The 23,412-nt window shown below is 39.9% G+C and overlaps 3 protein-coding genes and 1 pseudogene across 22 annotated transcripts in view; 3 read left to right on the forward strand and 1 right to left on the reverse strand.

Annotated features, from left to right (window-relative positions):
- Positions 1-153: 153 nt before the first annotated feature.
- Positions 154-6,659, reverse strand: LOC120105641 (uncharacterized). The gene is made up of 3 exons (XM_089924340.1): positions 6,541-6,659; positions 5,893-5,995; positions 154-4,914 (listed from the first exon to the last, which is right to left on the reverse strand). Exon 3 carries the CDS (start codon positions 4,469-4,471, stop codon positions 1,868-1,870), a length of 2,604 nt encoding a protein of 867 aa, XP_089780466.1. The 5' UTR covers positions 4,472-4,914; positions 5,893-5,995; positions 6,541-6,659; the 3' UTR covers positions 154-1,867.
- On the forward strand, positions 6,164-11,633 carry LOC120105640 (patatin-like protein 2). Of its 19 annotated transcripts, XR_016395966.1 has the most exons (11): positions 6,468-6,605; positions 7,055-7,252; positions 7,352-7,533; positions 7,708-7,897; positions 8,007-8,168; positions 8,266-8,568; positions 8,675-9,284; positions 9,483-9,629; positions 9,779-9,857; positions 9,943-10,240; positions 10,779-11,633. XR_016395966.1 is itself a non-coding variant. In XM_089924342.1 (7 exons), the coding sequence occupies exons 2-7, from the start codon at positions 7,121-7,123 to the stop codon at positions 8,912-8,914; spliced, it is 1,209 nt and encodes a 402-aa protein (XP_089780468.1). In that variant the 5' UTR covers positions 6,468-6,605; positions 7,055-7,120; the 3' UTR covers positions 8,915-11,633. The 19 variants fall into 19 exon arrangements, 4 of the variants coding, with proteins under 4 accessions (XP_089780470.1, XP_089780469.1, XP_089780467.1 ...); XR_016395967.1 differs by having other exon boundaries at positions 9,483-9,857; positions 9,943-10,117; XR_016395960.1 differs by lacking the exon at positions 7,055-7,252 and having other exon boundaries at positions 6,168-6,605; positions 8,675-9,629; positions 10,885-11,633.
- A 1,963-nt stretch (positions 11,634-13,596) lies between these two features.
- On the forward strand, positions 13,597-16,823 carry LOC120105635 (patatin-like protein 2; annotated as a pseudogene). The gene is made up of 3 exons (XR_015967404.2): positions 13,597-14,004; positions 14,102-14,404; positions 14,511-16,823. The product of XR_015967404.2 is annotated as a patatin-like protein 2 (transcript).
- Positions 16,824-16,955: 132 nt separating this feature from the next.
- The window catches only part of LOC149753187 (uncharacterized), a 15,773-nt gene continuing 9,316 nt past the window's right edge, over positions 16,956-23,412 (forward strand). Inside the window, exons 1-2 of the mRNA XM_089924345.1 lie at positions 16,956-19,306; positions 19,498-19,619. The gene's annotated coding sequence lies outside the window, so the exon portion shown is untranslated. The remainder of the gene's footprint in view (positions 19,307-19,497; positions 19,620-23,412) is intronic.

Here is a 23,412-nt window from a genome sequence, read left to right on the forward strand (position 1 = left end):
GTAAAGCCAGTCGATACGCCACCTCCCCAACTTTGTCCAAAATCTCAAACGGACCAACATATCTAGGGCTTAATTTGCCACGAACCCCAAATCTCATCACACCTTTTGTAGGTGACACTCTCAAGAAAACATGATCTCCAATTTGAAATTCCAATTCTCTCCTTCTATTATTATCAGCATAACTCTTCTAGCGACTCTGAGCTGTACGAAGTCGTTCTCTGATCATTTGCACCTTATCAACAGTCTGTTGTACTATCTCTGGACCTAATAATTTTCTCTCGCCCACATCATCCCAACAAATAGGAGATCGACACTTCCGGCCATACAACGCCTCAAAAGGAGCCATTTGTATACTTGCTTGATAGTTATTATTGTAAGCAAACTCTATTAATGATAAGTGGCCATCCCACGCTCCTCCTAGATCCATGACACAGGCTCTCAACATGTCTTCCAAAATCTGGATGGTTCTTTCTGACTGTCCATCGGTTTGGGGGTGAAAAGCTGTGCTAAAGCTCAATTTGGTTCCAAGAGCCTTATGAAGACTCTTCCAAAACTGTGATACAAATCTACTGTCTCTATCTGACACAATGGTAACTGGGACCCCATGCAACTTCACAATATGCTCTATATATAAACCTGCCAATCTCTCTAAGGAGAAACCAACTCTGAAAGGTAAAAAGTGTGCTGATTTAGTTAGCCGGTCAACAATTACCCACACGGCATCATTACCTCGTAGGGTTTTAGGCAAGCTAGTCTCGAAGTCCATGGTGATATGCTCCCACTTCCATTGAGGAATAAGTAGAGACTGTAATGGTCCCGCAGGTCTCTGATGTTCTGCTTTTACCTGCTGACATACTAGACACTGAGCCACAAATTGAGCAATATCCTTTTTCATACCACTCCACCAAAAATGTCTCTTTAAATTCTAATACATCTTTGTGCCTTCTAGATGCATTGTATAAGCCGAGCTATGAGCCTCCTCTAAAATTTCATTTCTTAGTTCTGAAATTTTTGGGACACACAATCTGCTACCAAATCTTAAAGAACCATCCTCATGCACATGAAATTCACTTTGGACACCAGTTTCTATTGTTCCCCTTACCCTCTGTAATTCTGAATCCTCTTTTTGAGATGACTTAATTCTCTCAATCAAGGTAGGCTGTACCATAAGATTAGCAAGTCGTAACTGAGGATCATGCAGTCGTACTTCAATCTCGTATCTCTCTAGGTCAAACAAAATGTTTCTTTGTGTAGTGATCAAGGCCGCTAATTTATTTGAAGATTTCCTGCTTAGAGCATCGGCCACAACATTTGCTTTTTCCGGATGGTAATTAATAGTGAAGTCATAATCCTTTAATAGCTCTAGCCATCTCCTTTGCCTCAAATTCAGCTCCTTTTGAGTATAAATATACTTCAGGCTCTTGTGGTCCGTAAAAATTTCACAATGTTCACCATATAAATAGTGCCTCCATATTTTTGAAGCAAAGATCACAGCTGCTAACTCCAAATCATGAGTAGGGTAATTCAACTCATATGATTTCAACTGTCTAGAAGCATAGGCTATCACCTTCTCATTCTGCATAAGAACACAGCCAAGACCTTTGTGTGATGCATCACTATAGATGCTGAAGCCTCCTGTTCCAGATGGAAGGGCCAATATCGGAGCTGTCACCAATCATCTTTTCAACTCCTGAAAACTTTACTCACAATCCTCCTTCCATTCAAATTTTACTTGCTTTTGTGTTAGACGAGATAGAGGCATGGCAATACGAGAGAATCCCTCAACGAATCTCCGATAATATCCCGCCATTCCCAAAAAGCTGCGCACCTCGGATACATTAGTAGGTCTACTCCAATCAACTACTGCCTATACTTTCTTTGGGTCGACAGAGATGCCATCCTTGGAGATCACGTGCCCGAGAAAGGTGATACTGTTTAACCAGAACTCACATTTCTGCAGCTTGCCATAAAGCTTGTTTTCTCTAAGAGTTTGTAATACTATCCTCAAATGCTCCTCATGCTCTTGTGGACTTTTGGAATAGACTAGAATGTCATCAATAAATACTACCACAACTTGATCCAGGTAGGGTTTGAACACCCGATTCATAAGATCCATAAAGGCTGCTGGTGCATTTGTTAACCCGAAGGGCATAACCAAAAACTCATAGTGTCCATATCTAGTTCTGAATGCTGTCTTTGGTATGTCTTCAGCCTTTATTCTCAACTGGTGATATCCAGAGCATAGATCAAGTTTTGAGAAGATTTGTGCCCCTTGCAGCTGATCGAACAAATCATCAATTCTCGGTAAAGGGTATTTGTTCCGCACTGTTACTCCATTTATTTCTCGATAATCAATGCAAAGCCGAAAACTGCCATCTTTCTTTTTCACAAATAATACAGGGGCACCCCAAGGAGAAACACTAGGCCTGATGAAATCCTGATCCAACAGCTCCTGTAGTTGTTCCTTTAGCACTTTTAATTCAGCTGGAGCCATCCGGTATGGGGCCTTAGAAATCGGTCCAGTGCCAGGAATCAAATCAATGGAGAATTCAACCTCTCTATCAGGGAGTAATCCTGGCAAATCCTCTGAAAAGACATCAGAAAATTCCCTCACAATAGGAATGTCCTCTAGTTTGAGTTCTTCCAGCTGGGTGTCCATTACCATGGCTAAGAATCCTTCATCACCTTTTCGAAGGAGTCGCTTAGCCTGTATGGCTGAAATTACTTTTGGCGGAGGTAACATTCTGTTGCCATTAAAAGTAAACTCTGGCTGACCAAAAATTTGAAATTTTACTGTTTTCTCGAAGCAGTCAACAGTGGCATGATATGCTGCCAACCAGTCCATCCCAAGGATCATGTCGAAATCCTTCATCCCTAGGACTATTAAATCTACTTTCATTTCCCTGCCTTCAATATTCAGGATACAATCTTTGCAGACAAGGTTAACTAAGATTACATCTCCATTAGGGATGGAGACACACAGTTCAGTCTCTAGTGGCAAGGAAATCAATGTACTATTTCTTCCAACAAAATCAGCAGATACAAAAGAATGAGTAGCTCCAGGATCAATCAAAATATAGGCATTCATGGATGAGATTTCAATTGTACCTGTCACCACGGTGTTAGAGGCGTCGGCATCGTGTTGTGTAAGAGCATAGACTCGACCCTGAGTTCTAGGCCTCTGCTGTCCTCCTCGTTGTTGTTCATTCTGAGATACTTGATTTGCTGGAGCTCCCGAAATAGACTGAGACGTTTGTCGAGCCTGTTGCTCACTGCGATTAGGACATGTATTTGCCCTGTGGCCCTGCTGGCCACACGAAAAGCAATACCCATTGAACCAGTTGCACTCGCTCTGATAGTGGGGTCCGCCACATCTATAGCATTTCACAGTATCCTTGTGCTGAGCCTTATCATTCACAGTAGTTTGTTTCTTGGGCCTGAATTCAGTATTTTTGCCATGCTTATTTTGTAACTCAGCTTGCCTGTTTCTCTTTTTCAAAATTCTTTCCCTCTCTTCTTGAGTGTCATTCAAGCCCCTTTCAACTACCCAAGCCTTGTTAACCACATCCTTGTAGGAAGAAAGCTCGAAGGTAGACACCTGTTGTCTGATTCGGGCTCTAAGTCCACTATCAAACTTTTCAGCTCGTTCTCTTTCATTCTCCACCTGTCCTGGGGCATACCTAGCCAGTTCCTCAAACTTTGCAGCATACTCTGCGACCGTCATATTCCCCTGCTCTAACTGGGTAAACTCTCGAAATTTCTGCCGTCTCACGCTTTGGGGAATATACTTATCACGGAAAAGCTCCTTAAATCCTTCCCAAGTCAAAGATGAAGCATTCTGTCCCATCTTTCCTCTTTCCACATTCCACCAAATATCCGCTTCTCCCAGCAGCATAAATGTAGCAAAAGTGACCCTATCCTCATCAGGGCATCTCAGGGCATTGAAAACTTTTTCCATTTCATTCAGCCAAGTCTCAGCCTCTAAAGGGTCAGAAGTGCCTTTAAAAGCTGAAGGTGCAAACTTTTTGAATTCTGCCAAACTGACATGATGCTCTTGTCGACTTGTAGCCCCCTGTAGATACTGAGGAGTCACCTGCTGCTGCTGATGTTGTAACTGTTGCTGCATAAATTGTTGCTGCTGTTCCATGAAGCGTTGTTGCATCTCCATCATTCTCATCATGTCTGAACGGGAAGTAGCTTGTTGTTGCATCATTGTTTGCATCATCTGAGAAGCACTCAGTGGTTCATTAGGCTGAATTCCAGGCTCACCCGAGGTTCCTGTCCTTGGAGTTTCCGGGGTTCCCATTTCCAAAGCACTACCAATAGGGTTGACGTGCTGTTCCTGCGGGTGCATACTCCTGGCCGGCGAGGGTGGAGCACCTTCTTGTTGTTCGGAGGGCGTCCAAGCAGCGGAGCTATCGGCAAAGTGAGTCGGCCTCCTATTACGTCCACGTCCACTCCCTCGTGCCATATCAACCTACACAAGTTACTTTTAACATTTCAAGATTGCAAAAAAAATGTATCTAGAGGGTACTTTAATAAGTCATTAGATATTTTTCCCCCACTCACACTCGTCTGAACCTAAACCTTAGGATACCTAAACCTTAAGCTCTGATACCACTCTGTCACGCCCCGAACCCAGCATCCGGGTTCGGTACGCGACCGGCCGCATGAGCCCTAGAGCAGTGCCCTAAAGATCATGCAAGGCCTATGATTAACAAAATTCCAATAAATCCACAATTAATCTAGTAATTCAAGTAGAGCAGACCAACATGTCTAAATAAACAAATTAGTTCAATTACAAGATCTTCAAATGTTCATCGACATCAAAGAAGTACAAACAAACTAACTAGCTAATGACTCTGATACTTGCACTCTGCGCCCATCCCATCCAAATCTAAGCATCCTGCAACTCTGATAAAAAGAAAGAAGAAAAGGGGATGAGCTTTACAGCCCAGTAAGAATCTCTATACATCCACACCAACACAATAATAATATAAATCTGAAAATCACGACAAGTCGATGCACATATCATGAAGTCATAAACTGGCTATCAAACCTCAAATAATCAATATAAATATGTACATAAAACATCAATAAAAGTCCAGCCACACAATAATGATATAGTATAGGATAGCTTATAAACCTGTATTATAGTTTCAATGCCTTTTCTTCAACTTGATCCGGATTAATTATCTTTCCGACTTTGGGTCAAATCTCGGTCACATTTCTCAGCCTGTAGTGGGGCAACCAAATTATCACATTTTCAGCCTGTGGCAGGGCCTGCACAATATAGTTCCACATTTCTAGCCTGTGATGGGGCCTACCAAAGTATCACATTTTGAGCCTGTGGTGGGGCCTGCACATTATAGTTCCACATTTCTAGCCTGTGAGGGGGCCTGCCAAAGTATCACATTTTCAGCCTGTGGCGGGGCCTGCATATTATAGTTCCACATTTCTAGCCTGTGAGGGGGCCTACCAAAGTACCACATTTTTCAGCCTGTGACGGGGCCTGCCATAATAACAAGATAAACCCAAAGTCCCTTTACATACAGTCCAGTTTACATCCACACATCAATTTCTTTACATTTATTTCCGGCTTTAAACTAACCACGGTCACGTTTCCAGCCCGTGATGGGGCAACCAATATCGCATGGTTAGTTGAGCACCACATCCATCAGTCCAATTATGTAGGTATAAGTTATGCGCATGCATGCATCCATCATAATACCAACCACAAGCGAATACGATCATAATATCAACCACAAGCCGACACGATCAAAATATAATTTAATATAAAACTAATTTTGATTTATCTGGATTATGGCATATCATACATATCTAAGTATAAAAATATTATATCATGCAGGATTGGCGTACAAGGATCCTTACCTTTGTTGAAAATTTAGACAACCAATCACCCGCCTTCACGGCGATAAAGAACCGGAATGCACAGAATCCCGCTCAACGTCCTCTCGTCCAACCGATTGTTCCCCTACAGAACCAAATCATCATTAAAATTTACTCAAGATATATGATAATCCAGGACCCCTGTTTAATCCTCTAAAGGGTCCTCTAAAATCTAGTATTCCAAGACTATCCAACAATCCATGATCTCCCTGAATTAAACTAGAGAGAAAACATACTAATAAGAGACAATATCTAGAGGGAGAAGATAAAATAACAAAGAAGAGAGAGAGTCGGCTCTCTCTCTCTCTCTCCCTCTCTTCCTTCTTCTTCCCGTAAATAAAACAACAAAGAAGAGAGAGAGAGAGTTGGTTCTCTCCCTCTCTCCCTCTTCCTTCCTCCTTCCCGACGGAAAGGAGGAGAATGCTTGGCAGCCGGCGGCCCATGGCCGGCGACGCCCAATGGTGGTGCCACACCCGGCGACGGCCGGCCGGAACGGAAGGGGAGAAGGCCGAACAGAGGCTCGGCTTCCCCATCAGCCCGGCGGCTTCCCCATCAGCCCGGCGGCTTCCCGGCCACATCCCCAAGGAAATAATAGCCAAAGACGAAGGAGAAGAAGGAGAAGGTGCTCACCTTGCCTCCGGCGAGCTCCTCCCGGCCGGATCGACGGCAACCGCTCCGGTTCCTCCCGCGGCAAGGTAAAACCCAATCTCCCTTCTCTCTCTCTTTTTTTTTTTGTGTGTGTGTGTGTAAGCCCTCGGTTGATGCACTAGGGGAGGAGAGAGGGGAGATCTTCCTGATTTGGTAGGATTTATCACCCTATTACCTCTCTTCCGGCGGATTCGGGAGGAGGGGAAATACTTCCGAAACAGGGGAGGGAGGCATTTCAATCGGGAGACTCCCTCCCCCTTGTACGTGTTGGGCCGCCCTTGTTCAAAGGCCGGCCCAACTCAAATGTGGGTCTTCACATTTACCATATTCTTGGATCAACTGATTTCAACTGTCACCTTTTCCTCTCCTTTCTTGCCTATAAATACTTCGAGAAATGGGTTCTTCATCATATGATAACTGAAGCTATTGAGCATTCCTTAGTTCCCCATCCTGAATTGCACAAACCTAACTTTGTTTCAAGTCCTGAATTCCACAGGCCTCGGTATTAATACTAGCCAAAGCCTCATGGGTTCCCACAGCTTGAGCCTTTCAACTGTCAGCAATGGCACCGCCACGCCAAGGTCTCCTCCTTCCCTTGGAAGGATGGTTAATTACAGTGCTAAGCATAGATGGTGGGGGAGTGAGAGGCATCATCCCTGGAACTATCCTTGCCTTCCTCGAATCCAAGCTTCAGGTAGGACAATCCTATTCCATTCATTAGATAAAAAAATTCTGTAGGTATAGCTGCAATGTTCTTCCTCGGAAAGCAACAATAACATGCGTTTGGCTGCAGGAGCTTGATGGAGAGGATGTGAGAATTGCGGATTACTTTGATGTTGTTGCTGGAACAAGCACTGGTGGGTTGGTGACCGCCATGCTCGCTGCTCCAGATGAGAATAATCGTCCTCTCTTTGCAGCGAAGGAAATCAATGACTTCTACCTTGAAAATTGTCCAAAGATTTTTCCTAAGAATGGGTAAGGATGGGAAGACACAGTCCAAACTCTTTAAACATACTGAATTTAGAGATGTAGAGAAGTGGTTCCAGTCATACTGAATTTAAGGACTTGAATGAAAATTTGTATGATTTCTCTATGACAAGAATTTATAGATGCCTTCTTATGTTAGCTTCATGATACATCTCCATGCAGCAATGGAATTTTGGGATCAGTGAAGAGCTTATTGGGTAGCATCACGGGACCAAAGTACGATGGCAAGTATCTACACTCCAAAGTCAAGCAATTGCTTGGTGGGATTAGGCTCCATCAGACTTTAACAAATATAGTTATTCCCACTTTTGACATCAAGCTTCTCCAGCCTACCATCTTCTCCACCTTTGAGGTACTATTTTTCCCCTCCTGAAAAAACTATTTAAATTTGGCACGAACTCTCTTTCTTCCTCTTGATACAAAGCTTAAAGTTAATTTTACCTTTCTCCCCTTTTCTACAGACTAAGAAGAAAGTTTCAAAGGATGCTCTTCTGTCAGATATATGCATAAGTACTTCTGCGGCCCCGACATATCTTCCTGCACACTATTTTCAAACCAAAGACTTCAACGGGAAGTCCCGAAGCTTTAATCTCATTGATGGAGGGATTGCTGCAAATAATCCAGTAAGTCATCTCATGCATGAACACCATTTCAATTCTTAATTTCTGCAGAAGAAAAACTAATGCTTCGATTATAATCATCTTAAATGACTGGGAACAGACATTATTGGCCTTGAATGAAGTTACGAAAGAAAGTTTCAAACAAAATGATGACTTCTTTCCAATTAAGCCAGCCGACTATGGAAAATTTCTGGTTCTCTCTTTGGGGACTGGATCATCCAAGCAAGAAGAGAAATTTGACGCATCCATGGCGTCCAAGTGGGGTGTGCTTGGATGGCTATACAACAGTGGCATGACACCATTGATTGATAGTTTTAGTCAAGCTAGTTCTGATATGGTGGACATCCATGCCTCCGTCATATTCCAAGCATTGCATTGTGAGAGCAACTACCTTCGGATACAGGTAAATAACAACATTCAAGCGACTAAAAGGAATATATTAAAGGAATTTCATTTTAAGTGTCTTATTGATCTGATGGATGCGATTGAACTATTTGGTCGGTTTGTAGGATGATACTTTGATGGGCGACACGGCATCTGTAGATGTATCTTCCAAGGAGAATTTGTTGAAGCTTGTTCAAATTGGCAAAGAACTGCCACTACAGGAAATAGGGGTTTTAACGACGCTTTTTTGCCGACGCTTGTTCCAAGCGTCGGCAATTTCCGAACTACTGCCAAAAATAGCCGACGCTTGTAAAAAGCGTCGGCCTATTACAACGCTTATTAGCGTCGTCATAGATTTGGGATAAGACGATGCTTATGCGCATCGTTGAAAACCAAATCTTATCAAAACCCGCGGCCGCCCCCCTTCTCCCTCTATCCTCGATCGATCAAGGCCTAATAGAGCTAGCCGACCCTTGTCCACTCCTCCCTCGTCTCCGGCGCCGACCCTTGTCCCGTCCTTCATCCTCCTCTCCGGCACCGAGCGACCTCCTCTCCTCCTCCTTTCTTTTCCTCCCCCCAAAAGCTCGGGTCTGAGTCTTGGCCATGGCCAGCGATCGAAGAGCTTTTTCAGTTCGTTGCCTCTTCTTCTTCTGGATCTCGTCTCTACTGTCGATCTCGCTCGCTTACAGGCCGGGAGACATCGTGCCAATGAGCAAGGCGGGCTAGTACCACGGGGTAAAAACTCGAACTGAAACCCTCGTTTTATTTGGATCCGTTCTTGATCCACTTCGCTTCCGGAACCCCGACGGAGAGGGAGAGAAGCGGCGGGCAGCAAAGCCAAAAGAAAAAAAGACAAGAGAGGAGCCGTAAAAGGAAGCTCGTCTTCTCTCCTTCCTTCCTTGGATTTTCCTTACCCCTCTCTTTTTGTGACAGGAGAGCAAGGATTAGGGTTTGGGGCTTATCTAGAGAGGTGCAGAGATGGGGAATATATTTGTGAAGAAACCCAAGATCACGAACGTGGATCATGCCATCCTCTCCCTCAAGACCCAACGCCGCAAGCTCGCTCGACACCAGCAGCAGGTCCCCTTGTACCCTTCTTCCTTCTGCTTTCCTTCAATCTATCTGGATATTCACATGTTTCTGCATGATTGAAAAACAATAAGATGTCTTTTTCCTGAATACTCGATTTCTTATTTGTTCATCGATGTTCCAATAATGGCTGCAAGAAGAAAGGGAGAGGGCCTTTAATTTATCTCGGTTTTCTCGATAATTGTGTCTCCTAGGACGTATCCTCTGCTAAATCGGGAGGTAAGATCTTTGGTTTTGTTCTAGGGTTTTCCGCCCTCATGATTTGTTCTTTATTTGTTTGTTTTTCTTTTGATTTTGTGCACAGGTGTTGAATTGGAAACAAGCATGTGAATGTGTTATCAGTATTGGAGACCAGCATCACTGTGATTGTTGTGATAATGATACTCTAGCAACTTGAGATGTTCTACAAGGATCTAGGTTGGCATGGCATACTTGAGGTTGTCATTTGTGCTCACTTAGCGGTCTGGCTTCTTGGTCAGGTAGAATCTGCTTGTAATTAGCACAGGTTACCCCCTCAAATTATGTCAAGATTCACTAGGATTCAGTGAATAAAGAATTAATTTGCAACAGGAAGAGCTACTCCTGTTTGGTTTGTGGGAAAGGTAAGAAACATAGGGCTTTTTATATTCTCTCTCATGTTGGTGGGCTATTAGGTACAGGAGGGGGGTCAAATCTTCAGTGGATAAGGATGTAGGGATATTCACATTCATTAAAATTCTAGTTGTTCAGCTTAATGCAAGTTATCAACTTGATGCTAGGATACCAGGGTAGGTGGAAACTCCTGGATGCCCCATGAACACCTTATGGATGTATCATGTTTAAATGTAATTGTTTGTGATTAGGTAGGTCAGATTTGAATAATTGGCAACTTTTGTTTCCCCGCTATACATATCAATGCAAACATCAAGAATATAATGTTTATAAACACATTGGGCTACCACATTGCTTAGGTAGGGAAAAACACTTAACAGTCTTCTAGTTTAAGCAGGGCCAAATGAATATGGGCAACAAACGAATATGTTCTCAAGAAATATATCAAATTTGAATTACCACATGAATTTCTAGACAATATTTTATTTATTAAAACTAGACATGAATTTCAGTTGTCTAATTAGCGAGTCTCCTATCTTGGTGTCCCAGCTCCTCTGCAGCCTGTAGAAGATAATTTCTTATATCTACCCTGAAACTATGTTGAAGCATCTACGAAGAGCCAATTCAGATCATTGTCCATTGTCAATTTTCGCAGATTCGTAAGACAAAAAGGTCAAACACCATTTCATTTTGAGAAGATTTGGACGGAACATGAAGCTTCATGGATGTAGGATTTGATGCACGGAGGGGAAATAGTTCTGGTTCTCCAGCTGTTAGGGTCACCTAGAAGTTGCAAGCTACGAAACTAGCACTGAGACGCCAAAACAGGAATGAGGTAAAAAAAAATTTTTTGATAAGGTAGCTGTTTGGATAAAACAGTGAACGACCTGAAGCTTAAAGAAGGTGCTTCTTCATTCCAAATTGACTGGATATCAGAGTCTGTTAGAGCAACAATACTTGTGAATTACTCTTAAAGAAAAACTGTTCCAAATTGACTAGTGAATTACTAGTCACATATAGTTAGCAGATGATTACTTTTTTAATATCCAAAGCCAGAGTGCAGGATGCTAAAGCCTTCAAAGCCATCCAGTCTTATTGCATGTAATCTGGTCAGCGAGTGATTCGGCCAAGTCTACTGTTACTTTCAATCTTCAAGCTTCTCTACAAACAAAGGCAGCAAGCTCAAGTCAGTGCAGTTCTTGGCGTTCATTGCAGTGGCGGCACGGGCAAGCATCTTGGTATTTCTCTGCGGGGAGTTCGTCTAAAATGGCATTGTAATTCCCGTCCCTGATACTTTATAGATTGTTTTTTATGGAGTTTGATATGTAAAAGTACATTGTAATTCATAACTTTTTATGTAAATTTAATCAGATATGATAATATAAATATTTCGAATGATCTAAATGTTTGTGTCAATATCAATGTAATTTGAATGTTTGGTTCATATTGTATAATGTGTGTTTTATGATATATGTAAATTTATAAAGTTTGATATTTTTATTTTTTTTAAAATAATTACATTTCCCGACGCTTTAAAGCGTTGGTAAAAACCGTCGGCCTAGGCCGAACCTACGTGCCACGATGGGTTTTTTCGACGCTTATAGCGTCGGCAAATAGATATTTGCCGATGCTTTAAAGCGTCGGCAAAAAGCGTCGGCAAACCACCGTTTTTGCCGAACGGTAGAGTCATGGAAACACTTGTTTATTCCATATTTTGGACCTTAGCTCCAATGCTATTCGTACAGTAGTTGACTAGGGTATGCAACAGGCAGAAGTTATGATAAAAGGCCCTGATCTCGGAAGAGATGCAGCATGATGAGCCATTCATAAAAGTGGTATACTATTAAGTTTAGTACGTGATGTAACACCTATGCCACATAATGGGTGTCGACCTCCTAAAAAAAGACGTGTGTAGAAATAAGAATGAAACAGATTTCAAGAGAAATAAATGATTCAATGATCTGATAAAATATTATAATAATACTTATTATAGTATGGTTCGAGAGGAAGTAGTAGGATCCTCTCAAACACTACGGTGGAAATGTGTTGAATCAAGAGTAGACAGTAAGCATCTTTATTATGGTCGTTTCATTCTGTCCCCGTTTATGAAAGGTATATGTGCGTGTGTATGTGTGTGATTTCTTTGTTTTAATAAAAGAATTGTATCTAATTGCTAATCCAAATGAAGAGAGATCGTTTACTTGCATCTATTGCTCAAGAAGACTTTTCCTTAAGTTGATGAATTAATGATAAGTGAAACTTCTACTGAGATAAAGAAAAAAAAATTGGAACTTTAGTTTCCAACTTGAGGTGTTGATTGCAGGAGATACCAAAACTAGAGCTTTTGGGATGCATGAATTTAGAAAAAAAAAAAAAAACTAGTTTTGCATTTACTGTTGAATCTACTATGAGAACCATTTTGTTGATGGTCATTCAAACCATCGATATTGGTCAAGCATGAGAAAAAGAAGAATGCTATAACTTTGTTAGACCATTTGAAATAAATGGAACTTTGATGGCAAAGCTAGAAGGATGAAGAATTATATGAAAGAGGACCCTAACTATAAGTATTGGTCCAAAGTCTATCCTAAGGAGAGGGAAAGTCATGCTTGTACTTAATATCTCTTAGCTTTGTACTTGTTCATAGCTTTGGGTAACTTTTATATTGTTGAATGAATTTCCGATTAGGCCTTGATTCTCGACGATCCATATAGTCTCTTAGTCTTGTAACCATGTGGCATGACACCTACACAACTGAGCTTATGTCTCTTTTGACAATTGAAGTTAGGGTCATTTGGTATGCTGCATTTCTAATAGCACGTAAAAGTTGTTGCAACTGCAAGAAATGTTGTATTAATATTTTCAAGTGTTTGTTTGACTTATATGTATTTGCATGTATCTGTTTAACTTACTTGCATCTGAAAACTCGCTTGCCTTAGCTATATTTGGTTGTTTAATGTGGAGAGACTATGAGCACCCTACAACTGAGATTGTGAGGCCCGGTCCATCTTGACCAAGCCTAAACCTAACACCACCAACCTAGCCCGGCATGTGCTTTGCACGGAAATAGCTAAAAACATACTCCTAATGGCAGTCTAGTTCCTCTTCGACTCTGAAAGGGAGTTGAAGACTTAGGGCAAGCTACAATTGGGCAAGGTCTCCTCCTTCCCTTGGAAGGATGGTTACAGTGCTAAGCATAGATGGTGGGGGAGTGAGAGGCATCATCCCTGGAACTATCCTTGCCTTCCTCGAATCCAAGCTTCAGGTAGGACAATCCTATTCCATTCATTAGATAAAAAAATTCTGTAGCTATAGTTGCAATGTTCTTCCTCGGAAAGCAACAATAACATGCATTTGGCTGCAGGAGCTTGATTGAGAGGATGTGAGAATTGCGGATTACTTTGATGTTGTTGCTGGAACAAGCACTGGTGGGTTGGTGACCGCCATGCTCGCTGCTCCAGATGAGAATAATCGTCCTCTCTTCGCAGCGAAGGAAATCAATGACTTCTACCTTGAAAATTGTCCAAAGATTTTTCCTAAGAATGGGTAAGGATGGGGAGACACAGTCCAAGCTCTTTAAACATACTGAATTTAGAGATGTAGAGATATATGCATAAGTACTTCTGCGGCCCCGACATATCTTCTGTCAGATATATGCATAAGTACTTCTGCGGCCCCGACATATCTTCCTGCACACTATTTTCAAACCAAAGACTTCAACAGGAAGTCCCGAAGCTTTAATCTCATTGACGGAGGGATTGCTGCAAATAATCCAGTAAGTCATCTCATGCATGAACACCATTTCAATTCTTAATTTCTGCAGAAGAAAAACTAATGCTTCGATTATAATCATCTTAAATGACTGGGAACAGACATTATTGGCCTTGAATGAAGTTACGAAAGAAAGTTTCAAACAAAATGATGACTTCTTTCCAATTAAGCCAGCCGACTATGGAAAATTTCTGGTTCTCTCTTTGGGGACTGGATCATCCAAGCAAGAAGAGAAATTTGACGCATCCATGGCGTCCAAGTGGGGTGTGCTTGGATGGCTATACAACAGTGGCATGACACCATTGATTGATAGTTTTAGTCAAGCTAGTTCTGATATGGTGGACATCCATGCCTCCGTCATATTCCAAGCATTGCATTGTGAGAGCAACTACCTTCGGATACAGGTAAATAACAACATTCAAGGAACTAAAAGGAATATATTAAAGGAATTTCATTTTAAGTGTCTTATTGATCTGATGGATGCGATTGAACTATTTGGTCGGTTTGTAGGATGATACTTTGATGGGCGACACGGCATCTGTAGATGTATCTTCCAAGGAGAATTTGTTGAAGCTTGTTCAAATTGGCAAAGAACTGCTAAAGAAACCAGTATCGAGGGTGAACTTAGAATCTGGCATGTATGAAGCAGTACAAATGGCAGGGACAAATGAAGAAGAACTCATCCGTTTCGCCAAGATGCTTTCTAGTGAAAGACAACTCAGGCTTGGGAAGATGCATTTGAATTGACAATATCGGCAGGGTGCCAAACAAGGGATCGTGAATTAATTCTCTGCAGCTATGCAATACAACTATTCTTTTATTCTTTATTTTCTGGTACAAAATGTTTTTTGTTCTTTTATTATGAGCAGTGGCATTTCTAAAAATAGTGATCTTTAAATAACATATTTGTGCTAAAAGACTGGGATATAATCTGTTTTATTTGTTATATATATATATATATGTGTGTGTGTGTGTGTGTGTGTGTGTGTGTGTGTGTGTGTGTGTGTGTGTACATGTGTGATTTCTTTATTTTAATAAAAGAATTGTATCTAATTGCGTATCCAAATGAAGAGAGATCGTATACTTGCATCTATTGCTCAAGAAGATCTTTCCTTAAGTCGATGAGTTAATGATAAGTGAAACTTCTACTGAGATAAAAGAAAAAAAATTGGAACTTCAGTTTCCAACTTGAGGTGTTGATTGCAGGAGATACCGTATAGGTATGGAAGCCTGAAAGTTTTGATGAGGTTTTGGATCGAATTCCTTAGGTTAGGGATTGGATTCAAAACCGAAAGCTGTAAGGCTTCGCCATTTGAGAACACCGGAGGTTTGGGGGGTGGGCCCCCCGGCCTTTCGTCTAGTTAAATTACCTCCTATTCCCCCTCGAGGGGGGCGGATTTCAATGTATACTCCCTTGTAGGAGTTTAATTCCATATCACCTTATCTTCCATTCCTGCTTTGGAAATATGGCTTCTCTAAGAAATGGATCAAGTGGACTCAGAGATGCGTAGAAGACACTCACTTGCAATTCCGTAGCTCTACCCCTCACTCTCGTAAGCTGTACATACGTCACCCTCCATTGTCTTAGCGAGGATTTCAAGGTACTCCCACGTGAGACTGGTAAGCATTACTCATTTGAAAGTTTCCCATGATGATCTAATATCTTTTCAAGAGGTCAGATTTATCCTGATGGGAGCAAGAGTAACAATACAGTCTATAATGCTACATCAGCAGGTATAGTAAGCAAAATAGTACGTAAAGAAAAAGGAGGATATGAAATATCCATAGTTGATGTATCGGATGGACATCAAGTGATTAATATTATACCTCCAGGACTAGAACTTCTTGTTTTAGAGGATGAATCCATCAAGCTTGATCAACCTCTCTTTTTCTCAATCTTGAAAAAACCCTCTTTTCAAAATCTTTTGACGTTACCCCCTGCCTTGCTCTCCCCCTCGGGGGGATATCCGGTCCTCAACTGGACCTTTCACCTAGGAATTTGACGTTACCCCCCTGCTTCGCGACTCTTAATAATCTCATACTGACGAATAAGGGGTAAGAACCCGCATTTACAAACAAATTCATACGGCGAGATAACGACTACAAGGTCGATGAAAAAAATCCCTTACTGCCCTTTCACTACCATTTTTATTAGAACTTATCTAAAAAAATGGAGAATCTATCCGCTTCGGATGATGCCTCAGTAGCGCGCTTTCACCACTGCAAATTGTTCTATTCTTGCGGCTCTTGGATAGCTTTCAAAGCTGGCTTACAACAAAGCATTTTAGTATACCCGGATGAAATGAAACATTTGATTCATGTAACAGGAGAAAGATTTCACATTCCTTAGCTATAAAGATATTTGGCCATGAAAAAGGGATTAAGTGGAACAAACAGGATTGGCCGGGTGGTAGAGTCATGGAAACACTTGTTTATTCCATATTTTGGACCTTAGCTGCACTGCCATTCGTACAGTAGTTGATCAGGGTATGCAACGGGCAGAAGTTATGATAAAAGGCCTTGATCTCAGAAGAGATGCAGCATGACGAGCCATTCATAAAAGTGGTATACTATTAAGTTTAGTACGTGATGTAAGACCTATGCCACATAATTGGTGTCGACCTCCTAAAAAAGACGTGTGTAGAAATAAGAATGAAACAGATTTCAAGAGAAATAAATGATTCAATGATCTGATAAAATATTATAATAATACTTATTATAGTATGGTTCGAGAGGAAGTAGTAGGATCCACTCGAACACTACGGTGGAAATGTGTTGAATCAAGAGTAGACAGTAAGCATCTTTATTATGGTCGTTTCATTCTGTCCCCGCTTATGAAAGGTATATGTGTGTGTATGTGTGTGATTTCTTTATTTTAATAAAAGAATTGTATCTAAATGCTAATCCAAATGAAGAGAGATCGTATACTTGCATCTATTGCTCAAGAAAACCTTTCCTTAAGTCGATGAATTAATGATAAGTGAAACTTCTACTGAGATAAAGAAAAAAAAAATTGGAACTTCAGTTTCCAACTTGAGATGTTGATTGCAGGAGATACCAAAACTAGAGCTTTTGGGGTGCATGAATTTAGAAAAAAATAAATAAATAAACTAGTTTTGCATTTACTAGTTGGGCATTTTTTTCATTCATGTTCTTATGTGTCCATGAATCGTCCAAGGAATTAATAAGATGATGACACATATTCTCAAGAGTTGAGAATTTAAGACATGTGTCATTGGTGATTATTTTCTGAATTACTCCCGATCAACGGATCATCACGAGGATGGTGATCGAGCCAATCAGCCAATGATCTAGTAGCCCTACTGATCAACTTCCTAATCTCTTGCATATTTCGTTGAGATTAGTGCACACATCATTTTCTTTGATGGACGAGTCTTAAGTCTACAGTGTGGGGACACTGAAGTGATTGTGCAAGTGTTTATTAGAGAACAAAGGTACTGAGCATGATCATAGCAATTAATCACTTGGATGTCTATCCACTCGTAAGTGACTTACTTGATGTTGCTGTTGTATGACTGGTCCTTTGACCTGCGATACCTCAGCTATTCACAGTAAGGTTGCTGTAGTTTGACAAGCACATAAACATGGGCCTTATCCATTTGGATTCTTGTGGTGCAGATTGGCTGCAGTAGGCTCATTGTAGGAGTAGGGGTGCATCTAGATAGAATCTATCGACCTTGATAGATTAGAAGAGATCCTATATGATTTATGAGACTGAGTTCGTAAATTCTTGGCCAAGGTAGTTTTTGAAAAAAGAGTTTTCTAATCTCGAACTAGAGTCGAATAAATTTTACATATGACAGATGTTGGGGTTTGATGAGTTATCCATGACCTCCATTCCATCGGAATCCACGATAGAGGGACTGTATCAAACGTTAACTATACCTAGAGGTTCATCTATTCTATTCTGCTGGGTAGCCACTACATGCTGCTAGGTGTCACTGGTGGATTATGAAACTCAAAGGCATTCACTTGGTGATCAGTGAACCCGAATGAGAAGAGTTGGAATTGTTCCAACCCATTGAAAGAAGTTTCAATGATATTGCGATAGGGATCACAATATATCTCACTACCAGACAGAATAGAACCTATAGGGTCACACACAATAGAGGATCTGATCGATCTAATAGTTGGATTGTGATTTGGAATCACAGTAGTTTGTAATGGTCAATTTGATTGATAATTGGCTTAACCCACTCAGAGTTAGTGAGTTGAAGAAGAAATTAATTGCAATTGGATTGTAATTTGATTGAATCAATTGGACCTAATTAATTGGGCTTGATCTTATTTGATAAGGTTCAAGAGTCCTACATGGTGTAGGACTCCTAGATTTCTAATTGGATTAGAACTTCAAATTATTAGAGTCCTACTTGGAGTAGGATTCCTAAAGTTCTAATTAGATTAGGACTAAAATTATATGAATCCTAATTGGATTAGGATTCCTAGAGTCCTGATTAATTATTGGTCTAATAGATGAAGATGACTCCTAATTGGATTAGGATTGAAGAGTTAAATTGAATCATGATCCAATTGGGTCCTAATTAGATTAGGACTCCAAGAGTTATAATTGATTTAATCTTATGGATAAAGATCTTGAATCAAATAGGGAGACTAATTGGGTCCTAATTAGATTAGGATTCAATGAACCAAGGGCCACCTAAATTCTAATTTGATTAGGATTATAAGGAAGGGGCAAGAGCCCTTCTTTTTCGGATCCGCATCTCGGTTGGCCGGGATGCGCATCCCGAGTGTCCGGGACTCGCATCCCGGGCGTGGCTCCTCCTAATTTTAAGGAGGAGGCCATGCCTAGGGCATCTAGATGAAAAGAAATAAAAAGAGGGCCAACCCTCCTTGGGTCAAGGGGCTTTTCTTTTCATCATGGCGGCCATCTCTCCCTCTCTTCCTTCTTCCATCCGCAAAGGCAAAGGAAAGGGGCAGCGAGCATGGTTCTCCTTCTTCCTCCTCTTCATCAGCCGCATGGAAGAAAACATAGAGAGGAAGGTGTTCCTCTCTTCCCTCCTTATTCTTCTATGGTAAAGAAAAGGAGAAAGTGTCTCTCCTTCTCCTTCTTCCTTCTCTTGGAAGCAATCAAGAGTTGATTGCTTGGAGGAGTTCCAACTATCAAAGAGGGATCTCTGCAAGGGAGCTAGCACCCCGGTGAGATCACGACCTTAATCGATCCAGATCTTCGTGTGGATACCCGTAGAGGTCGGACGCTTGTGCGGCTTCAAACGAACCCAATTTCCACGATCATCAGATAGTGGTGAAGATCTACCCGTTCAAAGGTAAAGATTTAATCTTTACAATTATTTTTGTAGATCTGAAAATTAATCAAGTAATTAATTTTAATTTATCGTTTACAATTATTTTTGTAGATCTGAAAATTAATCAAGTAATTAATTTTAATTTATCGTTTAGATTTTATAATCTTCTGAGTTAGAGAACTCAAATTTTTTTTTGAAATCTACGTTCCTAGGGATGTTCATGAGATGAACGACCCCGCGCGTGTCTTTCCGCTGCGATCGTCGCAACGCGTGCGGGGATAATCCGACAGAAGTGTGGGCTAGTGTTTATTGTATCTGAGTTATCGGCATAGAGGTAAGAATCTCTATACTTGATCACCAGTATATATATACATATTTATTAATTTGCATCGCTGAATTTGTATCGCTAGATTTATGTCGATAAATTTGGTTTTGCATGAGATGATATAGTTTTATATGATTTCTGGTATGAACATATTTATGTGTTTATTATATGTGGATATCAACTATTGAAGATATGACTATTTGAACTATGATTCTAATTATCTTGAAATTATGAGGAATATACTATTTAATTAGAACTGATTTGACAAAAAATAATATGTAATAATCAGATGGATAAGAAGCGGTCTGAACAAACCTTATCATGGGATAGCTTGCACGAGGTGATGTGTGGGATAGCCTCTATTAGCTTATGTATGGGATAGCCTCTACGAGCTTATGTACAGAAAAACATCCATGGACTTATGAATAAAAATTTTGTTTATCAGTCATAGACTAGAACATGACCTTAGTCAGTCCAAAGCCGAAAAATAAATTGCTATGAAACCTGGAATTGAGATAATGAGAAATGGATGGCATGACATTTGAAAATGTTGCTGAATAAATAGTTAAATTTGTTGGTATTTGAGACATATATTTCTTTTAATAAGATGGATATTGATGATATATATAAATAAATATATATATATATATATATATATATATATATATATATATATATATATATATACATCATTCTGAATGAGCATTCTAAAAATTGTTATAATTTTATTTCATCCAATATTTTTTATCTTATCAATAATTTATTTTATATTTGTGTAATGGTTGGAGATTTTTACTGGGCTAGAAAGCTCATATCCATCTATTGTATTTTTTTCAGAGTTACAAGATGCATAGTTTCGGTGGCTTGGGCATGAAGTTCAAGCATCAGAGTTATTAGTTAGTTTATTTTTTGATACTAGTGAACATTTGAAAATTTTATATTTAAATAAGTTTGGTTATTTAATCATGATGGATTTATTAGTTGGATTATTTGGTCATTGATTGTTGACTTAAATTTTGAAAGTATTTAAAAATTTGTTCATCTTAGGCCTTGCATGATCCTAAGGGCACTGCTCTAGAGTTCATATAGCCGTATCATATGACCGACTATGATGGTGGGTTCGGGGTGTGATACAAGTAGTATCAGATCTTAGGTTTTATGATCACTACAAACATGACAGAAGTGGTAGAAAAGAATTCAGAATTTAGGTTTAAGATTACTAGGTATTGTGATAAAATTTAAACATCGGGTTTGGAATACAAATAGTAAACAAGGGCTGGATGATTTTTATCTCTCATTTCGATAAGTGGGTTGGCCTCAGGTAAGTGCAAGAGGTTTTAACTATATAATATAGTGTTATTCTTGTAGGTTATATTGTGCAATGTGTACTTACTCAATTGTTATTAAAGTGATTTGAATTCCCAAACTTGATATGGATGCAAATGATGATCACGTTCTAGTTTTACTATTAATTGTTTGGTTACAAATTTTGGGTTTATCAACAATATGTTGTTGAGAGTATGGCCTAAGAAAGAGTTCAAAGTGCAATAGTCTTTGAGGACTGAGCCTATAGATGGATCATGTATGAAACTGGCATGTAAAAGAATAATATATTTAATTCCATTGACGGATTAGGTTTTATTAAGAGGATAGGAGATATGCATCTTTGTAGAATCTTTGTTAATTAAATTATTATCCTTGGATCGAATTACTTGATCTTCTTTATGTTTGTTAGAGATTGTTGGGTATGTTAAACTTCAAGTCAAAGTTTAGATTAATGAGCTAATTTAGAGTTTCTTTCTATTATTGTTCAATTGAATAGAGAAATTGATTTTGGGATACTTTAATGAGTTTAACATTGAAGAGACAAGATTTTTGGTAGATTTGTGGGTAGATGCTAGGGATTTTGGTAAACAAAGGACCGGAGGAGAAATTAGAGTTGACTCTACTCATGTGGCATTAACTTGGAGTCTTCTGATTTTTTTGAGTTAAGAGTTAACTTTCTAAGAGGAAAGTTGATCTAGAATTGTCTAATTGAATTATCAAGAAAGTCATGGTTAATTCGAACTGGTCTAGAGTTATTGACTCTTGGAAGCTTAGGCAATGGCTTCAACATGGAAAATGGCTTAAGGTTTAATCTTGACGTGGTATGCTTAAGGCAAATTGAGGATAAAGAAAGTCTAAGATTTTGCTCTAGTTCTACTTAAGAATTTGAATTTTTGGATCTCCTCAATTTTAGTGCAAAGTGGTATTTTAATCGAAAATCAACTGGTAAACTCAAAAAAATGTTGGTGAGTTTACATCAGAGGGCATAGTGGAAGCATGGTGGGTTAAGTCATTTAACATTAATTCTTGTATCTAAAAGGCATTTCGATGCAAGACTTAAGTTAGTTCTATAGTAAAGAAGGATTTTATTGATAGAGAGAGGGAAGGAGAATATTATAGATTTTTTGGTTATTCCTATTTGTAGCTACGCAATTCAACCATGGACTCTCCTATTGTTGGCAACTCTAGGGAAAATTTTGGACGCCTCAAATATGTCATTAATGAATTGATGGTTATTTGGTTCGGCTCAGATCCAGAATGTTTCAGCATAGATCTTCTTCTTCTAGCTCTGACACTGTTATTCCATTTGCTTAAAGGGGCTCAAAGTTTTTCTTGGATTAAAAAAATAATAGTTGTTAAATTGTGGGAAAGTTAAAAGAAGAAAAAATGTTGTAGATCATGAAGAGCATTCAATGCTCAAGCTTTCTCTAATTTCTATTGGGTCAATTAAGATTTCTGTATGGAATTAATCAAGAGCAGTTAATTTTATGGGCAATGAATTATGACATTTTAATCCAAGTTCGGAAGTTGGTGTTCAATTGAAAGAGATTGGGAGAATTCAATATGAAAAGATCAAGTTTTGAAATGCTACATAATTCTTTATGACAAAAACCTATGGAGCAAGCACTCTAAGAGGAAAAACTATTTGGGAGCTCAAGGATGAGATGATGATCAAGTACCTTAAAAGTTTGAAATATAAGAATAGTTAATTTCAAGGACGAAATTATTTTGAGAGGGAGAGAATGTGAGACCCACCCTATTTGGCTGAGCCATCATTGAAATAGGCCCAAGATAAAAAAAAAAGAAAAGAAGTATCTTCCTCTGTTCGAGTTGGAGAAGGAGTCCAACTCCCGCTCCTTCCCAACTTTGTTGGAGGCTAGGAAACCCTAACCTCCATCGACTATAAAGCTCCATCCCCGTGCTTGATGTAGGAGAGCCAATCACAATCATCGAAAAAGGAAAGAAGAAGAAGAAGAAAATCAATTAGTCCTCTCACTGTTGTATCGTCACCGAAGATGAGGCATTGTGCTCTCCCACCTTGCCAGCACCCTATCTTCTTTCATCCTTTTCTCATGCAGTCACCACCAGCTGAGATCTCTTCGAAAGACTGTCAGATCTCATCATGCATCATCTCCTCTGTTTCAGCCCTAACCCCTATTTTCTTATGCATCTTCCATCATCGGCTAAGGCCGATATCGTTGTTGCCACAATCTTTGCCAGAGTTAGGCTTTCTAGCCAACACCATCGTGACACTGGGGGTTGCCACGGCCTATTGCCGTCGTGCTTTGATTTTCCATATCTTTCTTATTTTGGTTCCATTTCCTTGTTGTTGCCCACTGTCGGTTGTTGGATTGAGCCAGCCTTTGTCATTTCTTTGCATACTCCTGACCACCGCTGCCATCCTAGATCTTCCCATCCTCTTCCTCTATGTTGAGAAGAAACCTCCAAGGTTTCTCTCTTTTTCTATCTCTTCTCT

This window comes from Phoenix dactylifera, chromosome 7 (genome assembly GCF_051530095.1).
Source record: "Phoenix dactylifera cultivar Ajwa chromosome 7, Ajwa_hap1_PhDact_Kaust_v1.1, whole genome shotgun sequence".
In the NCBI taxonomy this organism is placed as follows: Eukaryota; Viridiplantae; Streptophyta; class Magnoliopsida; order Arecales; family Arecaceae; genus Phoenix; species Phoenix dactylifera.